Source organism: Strigops habroptila, chromosome 9, assembly GCF_004027225.2.
Source record: "Strigops habroptila isolate Jane chromosome 9, bStrHab1.2.pri, whole genome shotgun sequence".
Taxonomy (NCBI): Eukaryota; Metazoa; Chordata; class Aves; order Psittaciformes; family Psittacidae; genus Strigops; species Strigops habroptila.
In genome coordinates this window covers 20,724,238-20,741,895 of record NC_044285.2, presented here as the reverse complement: position 1 = coordinate 20,741,895, position 17,658 = coordinate 20,724,238, and the positions used below count along the sequence as shown (strand labels likewise).

Sequence of the window (17,658 nt, the reverse complement as noted above, 5' to 3'; positions counted from 1 at the left end):
TGAATCAGAAAATTGATCAATTATAGTAGTATCATAAATCAATACAAATGTGGTAATTAGGTGAGTCAGAAGTCTTTGTGTCCTAACAATTCACCTTTCCAAGCTGGTAGGAGCATTGGTTCTACTAACAGAATTCTAGTAAAATTGCAAATGGAGAAAGCAATTGGGTTGATTTTTTTCTTTTCCTTTTTTTTTTTTTTGGTACTTGGAGTGATGAAGGATCTTGGAAACTTTTGTATCATGTAAAGGGGAACGATGGTTGCAGTAGGAGAAGAATGTCGCTGTTGGCTGTGGGTACTACGTTTAGCATAAAAAGCAGGTAGTTTATAAGGACTGAATTATAAATGCTTCCCCCTGTCTTTACAAGGGGGGAAATTCTGTACAGAAACATTGTCATCTTGATGAATTTGCATCTTGAAAATGTTTTTAACCTGTATCTTGCTCTGAAATCTTGCACCTTAGCGAAGTGGCTATCTTTTTACCAAAATGCAATTACTATGTGTTATACCATGTGCACTTCTTTCCTGATGTTGTACAGGTATAAGTCTGTCATGTTACAGCCTTTCACACAACACATTACTTCAGCTGTGTCTCCAGAATGGGTTTTTTTAATGATGTGTTGTGTTATTTCATTTTCCTTAAGTTTGACTTGCTATTATCTAAACACCTTGGATCATATTTAATTAAGAGCAACTGAAGCTGCAAGTGCCAAAAGATGAACTGCTCTTGTGGAATTGATGTAGTTGAACTTCATTTTAAATGTGAAGCCAAGGTGTGGAATTTGATTATCTACTTAAAAATCCCTCACTCTAACATGGCTCCTTGTAAAGGGCACCTAGAAATACTGTGTGCAAACACTTCAGCTTATGTAGACATTTTGGACTTGTGTGTGCTTCTTTGGTGACACTATTGAAGTCAGTGTGCCTGTCAGCTCACCCATGTCCTGTTTTACACAGCTCTGGAAGGTTTCTCCTGCTTGCGGGGGGCAGCCTGGAGATCAGCGAGGTTACTGAGCAGGATGCTGGGACCTACACCTGCATAGCGGACAATGGAAATGACACCATTGAGGCTCAAGCAGAACTTACAGTTCAAGGTAGGTCCAATACTTGATTTGCAGAGAGAACACATCTACAGGTGTAATGGCTGAAATTAATAATATTAATGATACGATGTAATTAAGCTAAGCAAGTTATAGATAAGACTGAGTTATAACCTTAATGAAGGATGTACAGTCAGGTCACTTGGGGGCTGAAAGTGAGCTTGGGAAAACTCTTTTGTTCCTTATCTAAACTAATGGAAATGATTTCTTTATTCAATTGTAAAGATACAGAATATGTTCTGCCAGGTCTTTTATGCTGAATTTTTCTTATATGCCTGGCACAAAAACCCCAAAAGATTTCTTCTAATGCTTTAATATTAAAATAGATTAAAGATGACACAGAATACATTTTGGAAAGTTGAAGTTCTGATTTTACTTCTTAGTTCTAATCTGAGTTGTACCTTTCCTTTGATAGGTCGCTAGAGAGAGTAATTGTATTTCTGCATTACTATAATTTGGTGAAGGGTTGAATAGTTTGAATAACTGTTCTCTGATCACTGTATCATTTTCTTCTGAACTAGAAAAATTGCCATCTCTTCCCACCTAATAACTGCATGATTTTACTTAATTTAAGCTTTTTCTGTCATTCTTAGGAATTAGTCTGGCAGAAGTTCATATGAGAAAGATGGTTTTTTGGTATTTAATTCCCTTGTCTCATGGGTTTTTCTGCATCTCTCCAAGTACCTGGGTGTGTTTGTTTGGAGATTTCAGCACCATGCTAGAGGTTCTACTGAGACAGTCAGTCTCTTTTTTCCCTTCTATTACCATTTCACAATCCCAGTTCAGTAAGACATGTAAATCTCTAGTTCAGCATGGGTGAGATGGCATTGTTTGACAGTGTTAGGACAGTTGAGAGTGAAGCGGTGTTCCTGTTGATGCCTCTTAACTGTTAGAAGCTGTAAGCTTAAATTGGGCATTGAATACTAAGAATGCTTGTTAGGTATCACTTTGCTCCAGCCCGCTTTCCTGTATCCTTTGACAAGGATATAAACCCCTGGAAGCTAACAGGCTCTGTCTGTGATGTGGTACCAGTGGCAGCAAGCTGCCAAGCAGCCGCCACGTTGGAAGGATTACTTGGATCTTAGTTCTTCCCTGGCACTAGGGATGAAATGGATGATTTTCATCTTCGAAGGATAGGGTACCATCAAGTGTGGCACATCTAGGTTGTGTGCTGTGCTCAGCTGGCAAGAAATACCTACGTTTTGCTGTGCTGCTTGTATGTTTGCACAGGGTACCTGAGAGATAACTGAAGATAGCTTCTTTCCATCTTGCATACAAGCGTATAATGGGATCAGCCCTGGGAGTTCATGGGTTTTTCTCTGTTAAATTTCGCACTGTTTTCAATTCAGATAAATGGTACCTTAAACTAATGCAATTTACTCAGATCCTATTGGTGACACTGAAAGATATGAGCCGATTCATATAGCTGGAAGTAGTCTGTTGAACAGGTTACCTTGTGTCATTTAAAAATATTTCTATTGCCTTAATGTTTGGTTTTACAAAATGATTTAATTTTCCTGCATACATCACTGAAGAGCTGATCTGGAAACGTGACTTTATTAAGAAGGATTATTTGGCTAGAAAGGTACTTAAGGGTCCAGAAAGATATTACCCAAATTTGTTTCCTCAATGTCTTTATCTACAACGTGTATCTGGGAGTTAGAATTATAGGAATTTCATTTTATTCAGAGGATGATGGAAAACTAATGGAATGTGAAGACTGTTCTGAGACCATGCAAGAGGTGTGCAGTACAGGTCCTGAGAATATAGGAAGAAGTAGTGTTTCACTACTGGTGAAAGGAAATGGTGGTGTAAGAGGTGTGTTTAGTTGAGAAGTTGTTTAGATTATAATTGGGTTTGGAGAGAAGAAAGTTTTTTAAGTAGCTTCCATTTTTGAGGAGGACAAAAGAAAGAATTATAAATCCTGTTTTTGCTGTTAGTAACGTTCTTTGTAGCTTAACTTGTGAAACATCTTTGAATTTCAGCCCTTTGTTGAACCTGGTTGTTCTTTGAAATGGTATGAAGGGATATATTTGCAAAATGCACGGGGATTTCAAATACTAAATATCTAAAGTCTGTCTTGGAAATCAAGGGGGTTTGGTGTAGCTTCTGTCAACTGCCTAGAATGAATTCTCCATGTACTGCTGAGTGGCACCAACTGTTCGTGCCCCCTCTCTCTTTGTGTGGCGGTGCCACTGGAAAGGTGGGTCCTGTCTCCAGTGCTCCTCACAGCCCCTCTGTCATCTGTGGGCTCAGCTGCTTTTGGTGAGCTCTTAAACCAGACTTTCTCAGGCTGGTTTGAGCTCTTTTAGGTCATTTTGATCAAAATAGGTGAGGGAGCAACTGCCTGAACAGCACAGCAATGGAGCTGTTGGAAGGGCCATTTTCAGGCCTCTTCCTTGAAAAGGGGAAGCTTCGCATTGCCACCAAGTGAGGAGAAGCAAACTCAAGACTGCTCTGCATCAAAGAGTTACAGAAAACAAGTGCTTGTAGTCCTGTGTGTGCAAATCAGAGATTTTACGTACCTGTGTTTCACACACCACGTTTTTGACTTGCACAGTTGAGAAGTGGTTTGAATACAGAAAAGAGCGTAGAATGTCCTGGGGGAATACCTGCGCCTGAGGGAGTCCCAGTCCCTAAAGCTGAGACTTTAGGGGCTGAGACTGAACATTCTGAACCCCATCCATGTTGGAGATAGTCTTTAGGGACAAATATCAAATGGATAAACATGTGTACAGCATTGTACTTACTCACTTCTCCTGGAGTTACTCTTGGGTGCAAAAAGCATGCCATCACGGTCTCAGGCCAAGCATCTCGAAGATACCTTTGCCAGGGCAGGTTACTTCCCACAAAAGGAGGCAATAATTTGGTGTCTGAAAACCTTTGGTACAAAGTCAAGTTTGTTTTAACTGTGTTGGCAGAGTTCTTCCCCTTGATGTCAGCAGGAGGAGTGGTGCTGGGGACCAGATTTATTTACATCACGTGTAATGAATCGAGAGCACTGGAAAAAGTTGTTTTGCTCTCCCCAGCAATGAAAGAATCTGTAGTATTTCCACTAGATAAGGTGGAAAGTGATGAAAGAAAAGCTGGGGAAACAATAAGTAAACGTATTTAAAATGCAATCAGCTGGCTTCTGTTCAGTCCCAAACCTGTGGCCTGGAAGAGCCATAGAGGCAGTTAAATACTGGGAAGGTTAGAAGTTCATTCTTCATCTGGGAAATGTTTCGGATTTATTGCTGTGCCCGGCACCCCTGGGGATTCTGTGAATGCTGTGGCTCGAGTTAGGTCACTGCGTGAGCTTCCCGTCGCCTGTCTTGGTACTTATGCTGCAGATAATGAGTTTAGAGGGAGTTTTCTCTTTCTGTTGGAATATTTACTGCAGTTAATAATGAACCAGAAAATAATAAACCCCCCAAAATTCCATTTTCCTTACAAAATTGATATGGCAGGTCTGAAGGCTTTAAAATAAATGAATCACTGCATTACTGTGAGAAGAGACAGAATTGCTGCTCTTCTGTTGTTATTACCTTGCAATGATTGTTTGGAATAGCAGGCTCTTGAGTAATGTAAGACGGCATTCAGTGTCTGATAGCATATCTTAAACACTAGGCATTAAATGCCTTGCTGTGTTAATGTACTAAAATTAAAGATAGGGAAGTTTTATTTGTGGGTCTCTGGTGATAAATTGGAGGTTGCACACAGCAATAGGCTGATCACTACCTCATTTGTGCTGCTAGGGCAAACTGTATGCAAAAAACAAACGCAGAACAAGTGTTTCGATAGAATCACCAATTCCGTGCTTTGAAAGGAAACCCTGGAAATATTTTCAATATAGCTGAAATTGTGCTAATACATATATTGCAATGTTGGTCCTGCAGTGTAAGAAAACATTTGTTGTGCTTTCTGTGCAAGGGCTGGGGAGTAATTTAGATAATAAAAGCAAGTGAGATAAAGTCTGCATTTTGTCTGCTGATAGGTTTTAAATTGATAGTCAGTGACACAACTCAGATGGGGAGAGATGATATGTCGATGCAGAACCATAGTTGGTTATGAGTCTACACTAGACCAGCTGAAACAGCCTAGAAGGGTTGGACCACACGATCTGTGAGGTCCCTTCCAGCCTGGGATTCCATGATTCTGGGATTTGGTGTAGCACACCTAATGTGTTGGCACATGCAAAACCATCCAGGATAGTGAAACCTGTGGTCTTAAACACTTGGAGCAAGGTTTGGCACACTCAAAAGCATGCATAAGTCAGGCTCTCTGAGAAGCAATCTGGAATCTTTATGGGTGTTCTGCTTCCATTTGCCAGTGGTGTAACATGTGTTTCTAGTCCAGGAAACACTTTGGTTATCGATGGCAGGTAATGATTTTTAACCTTTTGTATTTGAAGATCTTGGCTTACAAACTACTTGTGATTATACTTCTATCAATATATGCATTCTATATTGATTTACTGTTGGTTATATTTAGGAATTATATAGTCTAAAGCTGTTGATGAGGCTTGTAAAACAGCTTGAAAACTGTCCCCCATTTACGTTATTATTGAGAAATAGGTCTTTGGTCAAACAGCTCCCCTCCTATCATTAAAATAAGAGGAAAATGTACCAGAGAAGTGTAAGTAAGGAAGAAAGAACCTTACTTACTGCTGAGGTTCCAAAGAGGGAATGTTCAAGCCATTCAATCATTTAGTTTCCTCATCTTGCAGTTTTATTCAGTTTTATTTACTAACCCACCTGAGTTAAAGTTAAGCCTGGCTTAAAATCAAACCAAAACAGTTGTTGAGGGAAGAGCCTTAATGTAAAAAATCTTAGACTTGTTTTCCGGTAGCACATCTAATCTTAGCTGAGGCGGGTGCTTTGCTAAAGGTAATGCCATCCTTCTCAAGAAATTGTAGATGTTTGGAAAGCACATTAAACCCTGGATTAAATCCTGTAGCAAGGGAATAATACATCTGGGTAACTCTTACTTTTGCATTAAGCTTTCAGTATTATTGGAAACAATTCTAGGGAAGAAATTTGACCCAAGACTGAAAATTGCTAAAAACCTTTCTCATACCTTCTAGATTATCTTCATGGATTTCTGTTTCTAATTAAACTCAGTGCTGTATCTTGATAACAGGCTGCACTTCAATTACAGATTCAGCGGATAACTGCACTAAACCTGATGCTGTCAAAGGCTTGGACTTTGGGACAAAGTATTGTTTTTTTCTCGTTATTTCAGAACTATTCTGGTTGGGGAAGCTGTTGATGGTAAAAAGAACCCCTCAGCTTTGTACAGATTATTTCTTTTCCTTGAGGCCGTGATGTGACTTCCATTAATGGTCTTTGTTCTGTAGTGGTATAAAAGATGTGCAGTAGGTCGGAGAAATCTGAGGTGAGGAAGGTGAAGGTGTGATTTGGGTCAGTACCATTGTGCTTTGCTCTGTTATCTCAAAAGACTTTCTAATAGTCCTTGCTGCTGCTCTTAAGTATAGTTTAATGTTTATGGAATTGTACAGTTGACTTGTGGATTCAGTTGTGGATTCAACTGAATGTAAATATAGATACTTTGCAAGTAGTTTTTGCCTCTCACGTTCGTGTTCAACGCCAATGTTAGAATCATAGAATCCCAGACTAGTTTGTGTTGAAGGGACCTTAAAGCTCCTCCAGTTCCAAGCCCCTGCCACGGGCAGGGACACCTTCCACTAGAGCAGGTTGCTCCAAGCCCCTGTGTCCAGCCTGGCCTTGAACACTGCCAGGGATGGGGCAGCCACAGCTTCTCCGGGCACCCTGTGCCAGCGCCTCAGCACCCTCACAGGGAAGAGCTTCTGCCTCAGAGCTCATCTCAATCTCCCCTCTGGCAGGTTAAAGCCATTCCCCTTGTCCTGTCCCTACAGGCCCTTGTCCAAAGCCCCTCTCCAGATTTCTTGTAGCCCCTTTAGGCACTGGCGCTGCTCTAACATCTGCCCTGAGGTTTCTCTTCTCTACCTTTGCCTTCTGCAGCTTGGGCAGTGTGGTTGGAGCTCTTGCTGGTGAAGACTGAGGCAAAAGAGTCGAGTACCTCAGCCTTCTCCGTGTCCCGGGTGACCACGTCTCCTGTTTCCATCTGGAGGCGCTTTCCTAACCTGATCCCTGGCTGCTCTGACTATATCTCTCTGTATTCCTACCAGGCTGCCTGTTCTTGTTTCCACCCCCTGAGGCCTGTTACTAGTGAAAAGGTTATAAACAAATATTCAGAAACATACATGGAATAGGGAGGAAGGAGATGGTAGGTTAATTTAAGACTATACCAGTTGCTCAGGCTTTACCTGGAAACCAAAAGTGACCACTTGCATGAGATGAATAATTCTGAATACTAAACATGAACATCCGCATCAATAAATTGTTCTTTGCATCAAGCAAAACATGGAGTTTTTGCTGTGTTTAAAGATACCGTGAGGTGATTTCTCATGCCCAGTGTTGTACACAGAACATGGGTGCAGAGGACCTCCAATTGCCTCTGCCCAGTTTCTGAATCTTCCTCTGGAGCTGATGAACTGTTGTAAATTCTTTTCGTATGTCTTATTTTTATCTGAGACCAGGAGAAACACTTGTCCAGTTCTTGCCATGTTTCAGGAGCAAAGGACATTAGAGCTTGTTGAAGAGTTTGCCACAATTCTTAATAGGGACACAAAAATTTGTTTTCTTCAATTGCAGCTCCAAAAGTAATGAATGAGCTTTGGTACCGTTTTGAAGGAGGATTCCTTTGTAGCCGTGCAAGTGTTTAAAATTCAGTGGTGGTGTTACAAAGCAATGGAAATGGAACGTTGTAAGGAGAAGCACTGGGGAGCCTCCACAGGCAGTGACCTCTGCCTTGCTGCTCACTCCTGGGTTTCAGTGTTTAAAGGGGGCAAATGCTCTGTGAAGCTCAGGGCTGGGAGGGTTTTCTGACCTTTCCTGGGGCCAGGGTGAGCAGAGGCAGCTGCTGCCTGCTTTGTGAGCAGTGTCTAACTCCTGTGGCCAGGGCAAGTACAGGATGATTATTGAAACCTGGTAGCGAAGACAAGGGTTATGTGTGTGTCTTGTAGAGGTGCATCCCCTCTCGTATGACCTGTACATGGGTCGATGAGGTGGTGTGGAGGCTTCAGACTAGGCACTTATTACAGTAACAGATGGGGTTTGGTTGGAACTGTGCTGCAGAGGTATGAGTGTGGTATGTGCAACTATCCACCCACCGGCAGACCAGGATGAGGAACTGGAAATGGGTGTAGCATCTCTCTGAAGCTTTGGCACAGGATGGGAAAGGCCATGTTTGTCAGCCTGAAATCATTCCCACTCTTTGATCACACCATGACTGGGAGTGTCCTGCTCCTGCTGCATCCAGAAACACCAGCAGCACGTGCTCGCAGCACATGCTCTTCCCAGCAGTGGTGACTTCCTGCTAACCAGCAGGAAGAACCATGGATGTGGCAGCTCCCTGGGTGTGGACAGGGAAAAGCTGCAACCTAGTGCAGATGGAGCCACAGTGGTTGGTAGATAATAGTTTTGCAAGGTAGGCTTTTGCTCTTGGGAGTAACTTTTCTGAGTACCTGACCAGCATTTGTCATAGGATCCCAGACTGGTTTGGGTTGGAAGGAACCTTAAAGCTCATCCAGTTCCAACCCCCTGCCACGGGCAGGGACACCTTCCACTGGAGCAGGTTGCTCCAAGCCCCTGTGTCCAACCTGGCCTCAAACACTGCCAGGGATGGAGCATTTACCACTTCTTTGGGCAACCTGTTCCAGTGCCTCACCACCCTCATAGTAAAGAGCTTCTCCTTTGTATCTAATGTGAACTTCCCCTGTTTAAGTTTAAACCCATCAACCCTTGTCCTGTCACTACAGTCCCTGATGAAGAGTCCCGCTCCAGTATCCTTATCATGAGGTTCTTTACATGAAACACTTGTCATTCGCTAGACGATTTGATTAGTAATTAGAAACTAGTGATTGATGGATTGTATTAGGGAAAATTGTCTTTGTGTCATGTAGGCACTGCATAGTTTTCAAATGGGCTTTTCTGGCACCAGAAAGCCAGTTGCAGAACAGCGCCAAATGGTGAGGCGTTAGTGAGGACAAAGATGAGATCTTTTTTGGCTATGTGATTGTAACTGGATTGCATGGGGGTGGGAGGTAATATGTCCAGAACTGCACATGGAAGATGAGGTAGGTCTTGAATTTAAAACAAGCTTTGTGATTTATTCAAATATATATTTCATATATAAACATATATGTAAAATATATATAATGGATATTATATATCTAATATGTAATATATATAAAACATACACATATATTAAAAAATACCATTAAGAGAGACAAAACCAAATGATCAGTAACCCATACAATTTACACAAATGGTTTTCCTTGTAAATGTTCTTGAGTAATCCTTGGGGATAATGAAAATGTTACTAAATTAAGCAGCAGCGTCTTAAATATCTACAATGTAGAAACTGATATTGAGCTAAGGGAATTGTAAAAGCTGGTTTCTCGTTCGGCTAGAATTTCTAATAACTGAAAGATCATCTTAACAGGGGTTTGAACCAGCTGCTGCTTTATGGAAAGAAATTTCCACAGAACAGCTTTTAAAAAAGAATAAGCTAGTGTTGTTATCAATACCTTTGGCCTAGACAGTCAGTTACAGGAAATGCTTTTTCTTGCCCAAGTTTCATATTTAGATCTATTTGTCTAGTTTTCAACCTAAAAATGTGCTTTTGGAGCAGGATTTACCTGGCACAGGATTTACTACCTTGATTCTGAAGTCGGTTATGTGATGATTTGAAGTATATAACAGTGCAGATTAGAGACACGTGCTGCAGGACAGGGCAGTCAGTCCTGCATCAGTCTTCCACTCCCTTCCCTAGGTTTTCATTCATTTTCCTGCTTCCTTGCACTAAAATGCCCATCTGAAATTATACTGTTGAGATGACTGTTTAAGTTTGGGAAGACACAGTGTGAAGGCTGCCAGCTCTGTTTTCTGTACTGAGGTTCAGCTTGTTTCTGGAGGAGTGTTCGTTATCAGAACGGGTTTTATGGCTTCCTTTCCAAAACAGGCTCTGGGCAGAACGTGTTTATCGGTATATTTATACAGCCTCAATTTATTCATTGCCCATCAATGTCCATTTTATATTCGAATATAGAGCCAAATCACTGCTTAAAAATCATAGTCACTGGGTATTAGTTGGGCATTTGCTCGTTAGGTATTTTTGGAGAGCTTTTTGCAAGTAGCGTGGGTTGAGTGAAGAGTAAATACCACTTCTCATTCCCATGAGAATGTAAATTAATTTAAAGCAATTTAAATAAAAATTAAAAAAAAAAAAAAAGCATTTGCCTGCCTGCTTTAGGCAGGAATAAGTCAGTGAGCATCTCCATTTGCTTTCATGAGGAAAAGGAGGGTTGCTTTTACCTGGGGGAGGGTCTGTTCCTCAGGATGGGAGGTTGCATGTAGATGAGGCCCTCGGTGGTGGACTTAGTGGTGGACTTGGTGGTCCTGGAGTAATGGTTGGACTTGATGATCTTAAAGATTTTTTTCCAACCTAAACAACTCTGTGATTCTAAAGTTGATTCTATGATGTGTTTTCTGATAGATTGTTTGGAACAAAAAGCTCTATTTCTGTGAACTTTGTCATATCATGCATGAATATACATGGTACCCTGTATGAAGTGTGCCATTAGGTTCCTTGTGAGTAAGGCAGGAAGAATAATGACTACTGGGTGGAAAGTTCAGCCTCTGCACAACTGACCTGATAGTATAAATGATGTGTGGTTTTCAGGCAGCAATGTAGGAAAGGTAATCCAGTGGAGTAGCCCAACAGCTTCGTTTTCCAAGTGCTCTTGAATCCTTATTAAGGATTGAAGTATGTAGTAGATATCATCAGAAACCAGAGATAAACTATAAGGTTATTTATTGTTGGTTTTGTTCCCTGTCAAAGAGATGTCAGAATTTAAATTACAAAAAAAAAGTGGAAAGGTTCAGTAGTAATGTTTAAGTTGCATGTGCCAAAGACTTCCAAGAAATCTGAATGTGTGAACTGAGCAGCTCATTAGAACACCTCTTTCTCCAAGTGAGAACTCTTTTTATAGGAATTGTGCCCTAAATGGCAAGTATTTTCTCTATACATCAGGGTCAATCCTCTATGTTTAATTGGTTGAATCAAGCTTTAAGCTTGATTCTTGGATTTACGGGGTTTAAGGTTGTGTTTTTTCCATTCCAACAAAGACGTTTACATTGGTTTTGTACTTCCAAATTTCATGCTGAGATCTGAGCATGATGTTGAGATGGAAATGCTGCAGAACGCTGTGCATTACTTAAACAAGTCTCCCGAGAGAGACCATACCATAAAGCATACATGGTTTCTTTCAAGTTAAATTTTTATGATAGTTAAGCTGACTCTCATACCAGCAGATAATTTATTTCTCTAATGGGAACTAGGTTATTGCAGCTACTAGAGGTCTCATTATGAAAACTTCCCTGCCAAGAACTATAGTTTATCCCAAAGATGAAACAATTGGGTGGTAAGGGGGCAGGCTGTCTGTGGTGACTTAATCCCAACACAGTCCTGCAGTTAGTGAGTTTGTCTTCACGAGGAGAATAATTTAAAAGAAAACCACCAGGAAGTCTTGATTCCTCGACTAAACACATTTTCTGTATTTAGTGTCAGTTGACATTAAACATGCTGGTTTGTAGTAGAGGCGAAAGCCTTTGAGGCAGGTGTGATATGCGTAATAAAGTCCTTACGTGCTCTCTTCAGTGACACATTGAGGCTCAACCTTCAGGAAGGTACTGGAAGGAGGCCTACAAGAAAATGTGAACAGAATCCAAGCTACTAGATAGAAGGAAACTGGACTCCCAGCAGGGTAGTTAATGGCTAGGAAATGGCAGGAGACACTCCCAATTCCTGGCAGCTCTGCTCGTCTTTTTTATTTTCAAGTGCTGACTCAAAGATTTCTTCCATGGTCGTTCTTTTCTTGCATTCTTAGGAGCTTAGGTACAGTCTCAGCATAGTGTTGACCAAAGCACTTACAAGGGAGGACGTAAGTTACTATGCTGTGTGGTAATTCAGAGCACCTCTGTGCTCTAGAAGTGGCATTCCACAGGTTACGTGCTTCTGACTTGTGTCAGGTGGTTTTAGTTTCAGTCAAGTATTTTGTTCTGTAAATACAACTTGAGTATAAGGGTTTTGTTGTGTTCATCATAAGTCACAACACTTGAAAGGCCCAAAGTAGGTGGCCTTGAACAACCTATTGAAACCTTACTGTCACTGGTAAGTTAATATGCAGAACATAAGCTTACTAAGGTTTTGTCTTATAATATAATATATAGTACAATAAATGTATTGGCTGCAATGGCTGTAGGCATGCAAGCTGCAAAATCTACCCAAAGAGTGCTGAAGGCAGGCTTTATGCATAGTGATGAAGCCAAGAGGCTAGAAGTGCAATTTAGAATATGTCAGTCTTTGTAATGAAAATCTCTTTGGAGATGAGTTTAGCAGTTCAGAGTGTCTGAGAGCAGAGTCAGGGCAGTTAAGCATCCATTTTAGTAAATTCACATATTTCATTACTAGCTACGTGTGATGCTTTAGGGAGAATTTGTAAAGCATAATTTTGACATTCCTATGCCCTTTGGGCAAATTATTTTTCTTCAGCTTTTCCAGCACATGTATAATTAATAACTTTGTTTACTGACAGTGTCAGCAGTAACATAGCTCTGATTTATAGCTGTTATCTTTTGCCTGTTTGCTTCCTCTCAGGCACATCATGAGATGCCACATAGAATAAACCACATCTTAAGATGGGGTTCTGGTGAGAAGATAATAGAAATACAGTGCAGGACCACTATCCTGTTGTATTCTCTTTGGTGCAGAAAAAAACATAGAGCCCAAATCATTGTGCTTTAAATAATGAGTTGAAGCTTTGTTTTGGACAGCTAGGCAGGAATTTGCATGGAGCAGGAAGGGAAGATAACCACAGGAGGCTTTGAGAGATGACAAAGGAGTGAGTTTTGTTATGCAAGATCAGGCTGCTGAGGGTTTGTGAGCTGCAGCGTGTCTGTCCTTGACACTGACTGTAGATTTCCTTCCAGTCATACACTTCTGAATGTTGCATGGTTATTGCTCTACTAATTTGCTTAAATTATCATTAGTGTGATTAACCATTATAGGAGTGATGTTCAGAGCTGCTCATCTCCTTGCTACTTCTTTTATTATAACTGGAATAAGATAGGCATCAACTTGGAGGATTACAAAAACTGAGGATTTAAACGATTAACCTATTAACTTACATAAAACTCAGCTAAATGGTAAGCAAGTAAAATAGAAATGCAAGGAATAAAGCTTTTATGAAGCCTCTTAAGTGGTTTCCATTGACTGTTTTCTGTGTATTACTGGTCGTAAAGCTCTGCATCGTCATATTATACAGTAACATTAAATCACTTGTTTGAGTAGTTGAGCAAAATATTGTGACTTCAAATGTTAAGCCGGCTTTCTTGCAAGACTTAAACTTGGTTTCTTTAGTTTCAGATTGGATTATAGTTGTTGATCATTGTTTTCAAAGTAAAAGATATTTCTTTAAACTGCAGGAAGATGGTGCATAGTTTTATAGAATATAGAATAGTTTTATACTAACACACAGCAAGACTTATGTGTATTCACTGAACTTGCCCATTTGAGACTGATTCTTGCAATGTGATAAGAAACACATCCCCAGATTCCAACTTTGCTCATTCTAGAAAGCTGAGAGATGAATGAGAAGATGTGCTTTTGTGCAACTAATCACACAGTTTACGAAGATTGCCTTAAGTTTATTTTGCATCTGTATGTATTTAAGTTGTTAGAATCCAATTTCTTTTTTGTAGGGGAAATGAGAACATACTGGTTTGGTACAGCACAGTTATAGTGGTGTGGTGTTTCTGGTCAATCATAGAGAAGTTGAAAGACATTCCAAATCCGTTCTACCTTTAACTCAATTGAAATATAGTGGAGAGTGTCCAAGATGCGAAAGCATCTATTACCTTCAGTCACATTGCACTTTAGGAGTGTGTTTTCCATACTGCCCCTTGAAGAGCTCTCTGTGCACTCCCTTGGGAAAATCCTGCTGGTCATGGCACTGTAGGCTTTACCTTACCCAGCTGACACTTCAGTTAGTATCATACATATGTGTTAAACCTCCTAGTGTAAGATGTGGCTGCTACCAGCTCTGGTGCCTGAGGTGTCCTCCTGTTTGCTTCGATGAGGATGAGTATGGCTGACATGGGACCATGAATGCGGAGAGTAAGTTGGAGCAACACATGGGATGGGCAGGAATTGGGGGCTTTTGGTCACCAGGCTCTGGAGGCTGAACAAGTGTCTGCTGTCAGGGCCGGGGATGGCCACACATTTGGAGTCCTCTTATTTTAATAGCAGCACTGTGCAAACGAAGGTGTGTGACAGTGCAGCGTTGTTACACACATAGTTTTGTGAGTGAAGGGACCGCAGCAGTATAGCCGTAGCTGTGCTAAACCAAGCGGAAGGTCCATGTGTTTGGTGTCTTGTTCCTAACGGTGTCCAAAGCAGATGGCTGAGAGAATTGAAGTAAAGGGCAAGAATATTTGTTGCTTCCCTTGAGTAATGTCTCATTCTCCAGCCATTTGCAGGTTAGGGATTTTGAGCTTTATGTAGCTTCTACACAATTTAGCAATTCCCAATAAATTTCTGTCCTATTAATCCATCTCCTGCCCCTCTTTCTCCCATGTAAACATCTTGTATTTGCAGTATTCCCTGACACTGGTAGGAACAGTACCTTCTTTTTGTTGGTTTGAACTAACCTCTGTTAACTTTATTGGATATTCCTTTGCCTAGCTTGCATGGGAAGATGTGAAGCAATCTGTCCTTATCCCCCTGACACCAGATGTGATTTTATAGTCCTTTATTATATCCTTTTCAGTTGTTCCCTTTCAGACTACAGAGTGTCAGCTTGTTTGCTTGTTCTTTATATGGAAGCTATTATGAAGTGGATTGTAATTAAGGTTATTTTGGGGATTTGGAAATTAGAAGGGACTTTGATATGAAGATAGGCCTGCATTCATTGATCTATAAATGAAAGGGATTGGATAACTCTGTAGAAAGCCTACAGAATTGGTATTGTTACAAGCAAAAAAACCCAGAAAAGCATAAACTCTCCATTGCTATTTTTACTTGATGAGAAAAAAGTATTTTTCCTTGTGGGCAGTTACTATAGAGATACACCTGGTAGTGTTGGAAGTTCCCATCACTGTGGTAAAGAGGAGAGGGGCTTAGTGGGGCAGTGGAGCCAGTTAGTTATTTTTACTGTTTGCAGGTCTGCGTTCTGGGGTTTTTTCCCCCCAAGTGATCCCAGGCAATCTGTATTCAGTGAACAAATGGTTTCATATTTGAAATTATCATCAAAATCTGTGCCCTTTTTGGCCTTTACAGCTTCTCGGTCTCCTCCAGCACACAAATGCATTGGCCCACTGTAAAGGCTGCACAAGCAAATATTCCAAGATAAGAAATTTCAAGGCTTGTTCTCTTTACCTTGACACCTCCCCCTTGTGTCTTCTTATAGGGCGAGGGTATAAACATCTTAAAATCTTAACATATGTGTTCTCCTGCTGTTTCTCCACAGGATCCTGCTGCCTTGTGCAGTGAGCAAACTTCATGTACTGCTTTATTGAGAAAATATTCAATATTTGATTATTTTTTCCTTATTCAGGGGTAGTTCCATGATTTATTTATCATGCTCAGCTTAAATCCATATTTATTTCTGTTTTGCTATTCAGCACCATGGAACCTGAATCATTCATAAACACTAATGAATGTATATTTGCGCACTGCTGAAATGAAGTGGTATTGAATCCATTTTAAAAATTGACTGAGACATAGAAAAATTTAGATGAAATGTATCCAGCTGTGTTAGTGCCCAGTGTGAGACACTCCAGCATTGATTTTCTGAATATGTATCTTTTAATACATCCCTCTAGGGCTGTGATGGGCGTTAGGCACTGGAGGGGGGCTACTGGCTCCCTGCTCCAGCCAGCCGCCGACTCATCTCACACCACTGACAGGCTGCAGTCACTGCTCACAAACAGCTTTGCCTTTGAAACATCCACCTCCCCAGTCCCACCCGAGAGGCACAGACAGGGACAGCATCTGAAGGCATCTGCCCTCCACGTGGGGCAGTGCAGGCAGAATTCTTCCAGCCTTGTCCTCCTCTTTCCCTGAGGTCCCAGCCTGCCCTGCCCTTGCTCCTGTGCCACATTCATCAATGTCTTTTTCTACTGTACCGATTGTCTCTAGTGTCCTACTAAATTCTATTAGTCCCTCTGGGGACCTGTTCTTTGCTCAGCTGATCCCTACCCTCCTGAGCTCTTCTCGAATCATGGTGCTATAAGCACTCCCATCGCTCTCGCCTCCTTTGTCCAGCCATTTCTCTTGCTGTGCTTCTTCCCTCCATCTGTATCTGTCTGTGCCTGAATTTATCCCACTTGGCCCAGCTTTCTCACCCCATCCTATGTTATCCAGCCCCTTCTTTCTTCAGGCGTCTCCCTTCTCTTGGGCATCTTTGACAAAATGAAAAAATTTAAAATAAAGTCTGGTTTTTCCTTCACTGATCAAAAAGGTCTGAACAAATCGTAAACTCAGGGTTTGTTTGTGAAAAATGCAATCAAGGAAGAAAATACCTGTGGAGAATTTGCCATCTTCCCATTTTGGCAAGTTATAAACTTGTCCTTACCAATGCGCTTGGGTGTCATTCACTGTAGATTGAGGCCTCAGCTTTACCTATGGCAATAATTCAGACGATAACCAAACCCTTGTTGCACAATCTGTTGGAAAAGCTCATCCTTAGTGCTCACAACCATTTCCTAATTTCATGATAACATTGCAGTTCCATGCATTAAGTGTAGTCATCATCTTTTTAAAGTCCTTATACAGCAATAAATGAGTAGTGATAATGTGATAACACATTTTACTGAGGATTGAAACTTCTTGGTGGATGTGTTAGAACTTGTATGTCATGACATGCGCCTGCTATGCCGGTGATTGATTTAAACATATCTTTAAGGAAAAAATTCCTGTATCCAAAATGAATATCCATAAATGCGAGAAGGGTTTTATTTTCCGCTGACTGAAGAAGTGCTGCAGATCATTTATTAAATAGTCTCGGTATAGATGGAGGATCCATGTTGGTGTTTTATTTTAGACAGGGCAGGTGGATCTAAACAGAATCACTTTCCAAACTTCTCTTGCAGCTTTGCTAATGAGAGAGGTGGTGTGATAGTAACTGAAGTGGAGGGTTTCAACTGGGAGTAGCCTTGCACTGAAGATTGGAAGTGAGGGCTTAAAGGCCATAGGCTGTGATTGCAGAGGGCTGTCTGCTGCCTCTTCACCAACTGCTCTTTGTGTAGAAAAGGAGGGCTCTGGAAGTCAGTAAAATTTTCATTGCCTTTGGTGCTGCTGTAAGAAGTTTAAATTCTGATGAGCATTCTTATTCAGATGTTTCCATGGTACTTGGAGTAGATTCAGAGTCAAACAGGCTTGGTTCCTTCTAGGAGGACTGGGGAAGGAAGGCT

The 17,658-nt window shown here is 41.0% G+C and overlaps 1 protein-coding gene across 17 annotated transcripts in view; it reads left to right on the top strand.

Annotated features, from left to right (window-relative positions):
* The window catches only part of NEO1 (neogenin 1), a 193,360-nt gene that overhangs the window by 93,831 nt on the left and 81,871 nt on the right, over nucleotides 1-17,658 (top strand). For all 17 annotated transcript variants that reach the window (XM_030497329.1, XM_030497327.1, XM_030497328.1 and 14 more), the window contains exon 5: nucleotides 957-1,093. In XM_030497329.1, coding sequence (XP_030353189.1) covers nucleotides 957-1,093 — 137 coding nt within the window. The remainder of the gene's footprint in view (nucleotides 1-956; nucleotides 1,094-17,658) is intronic.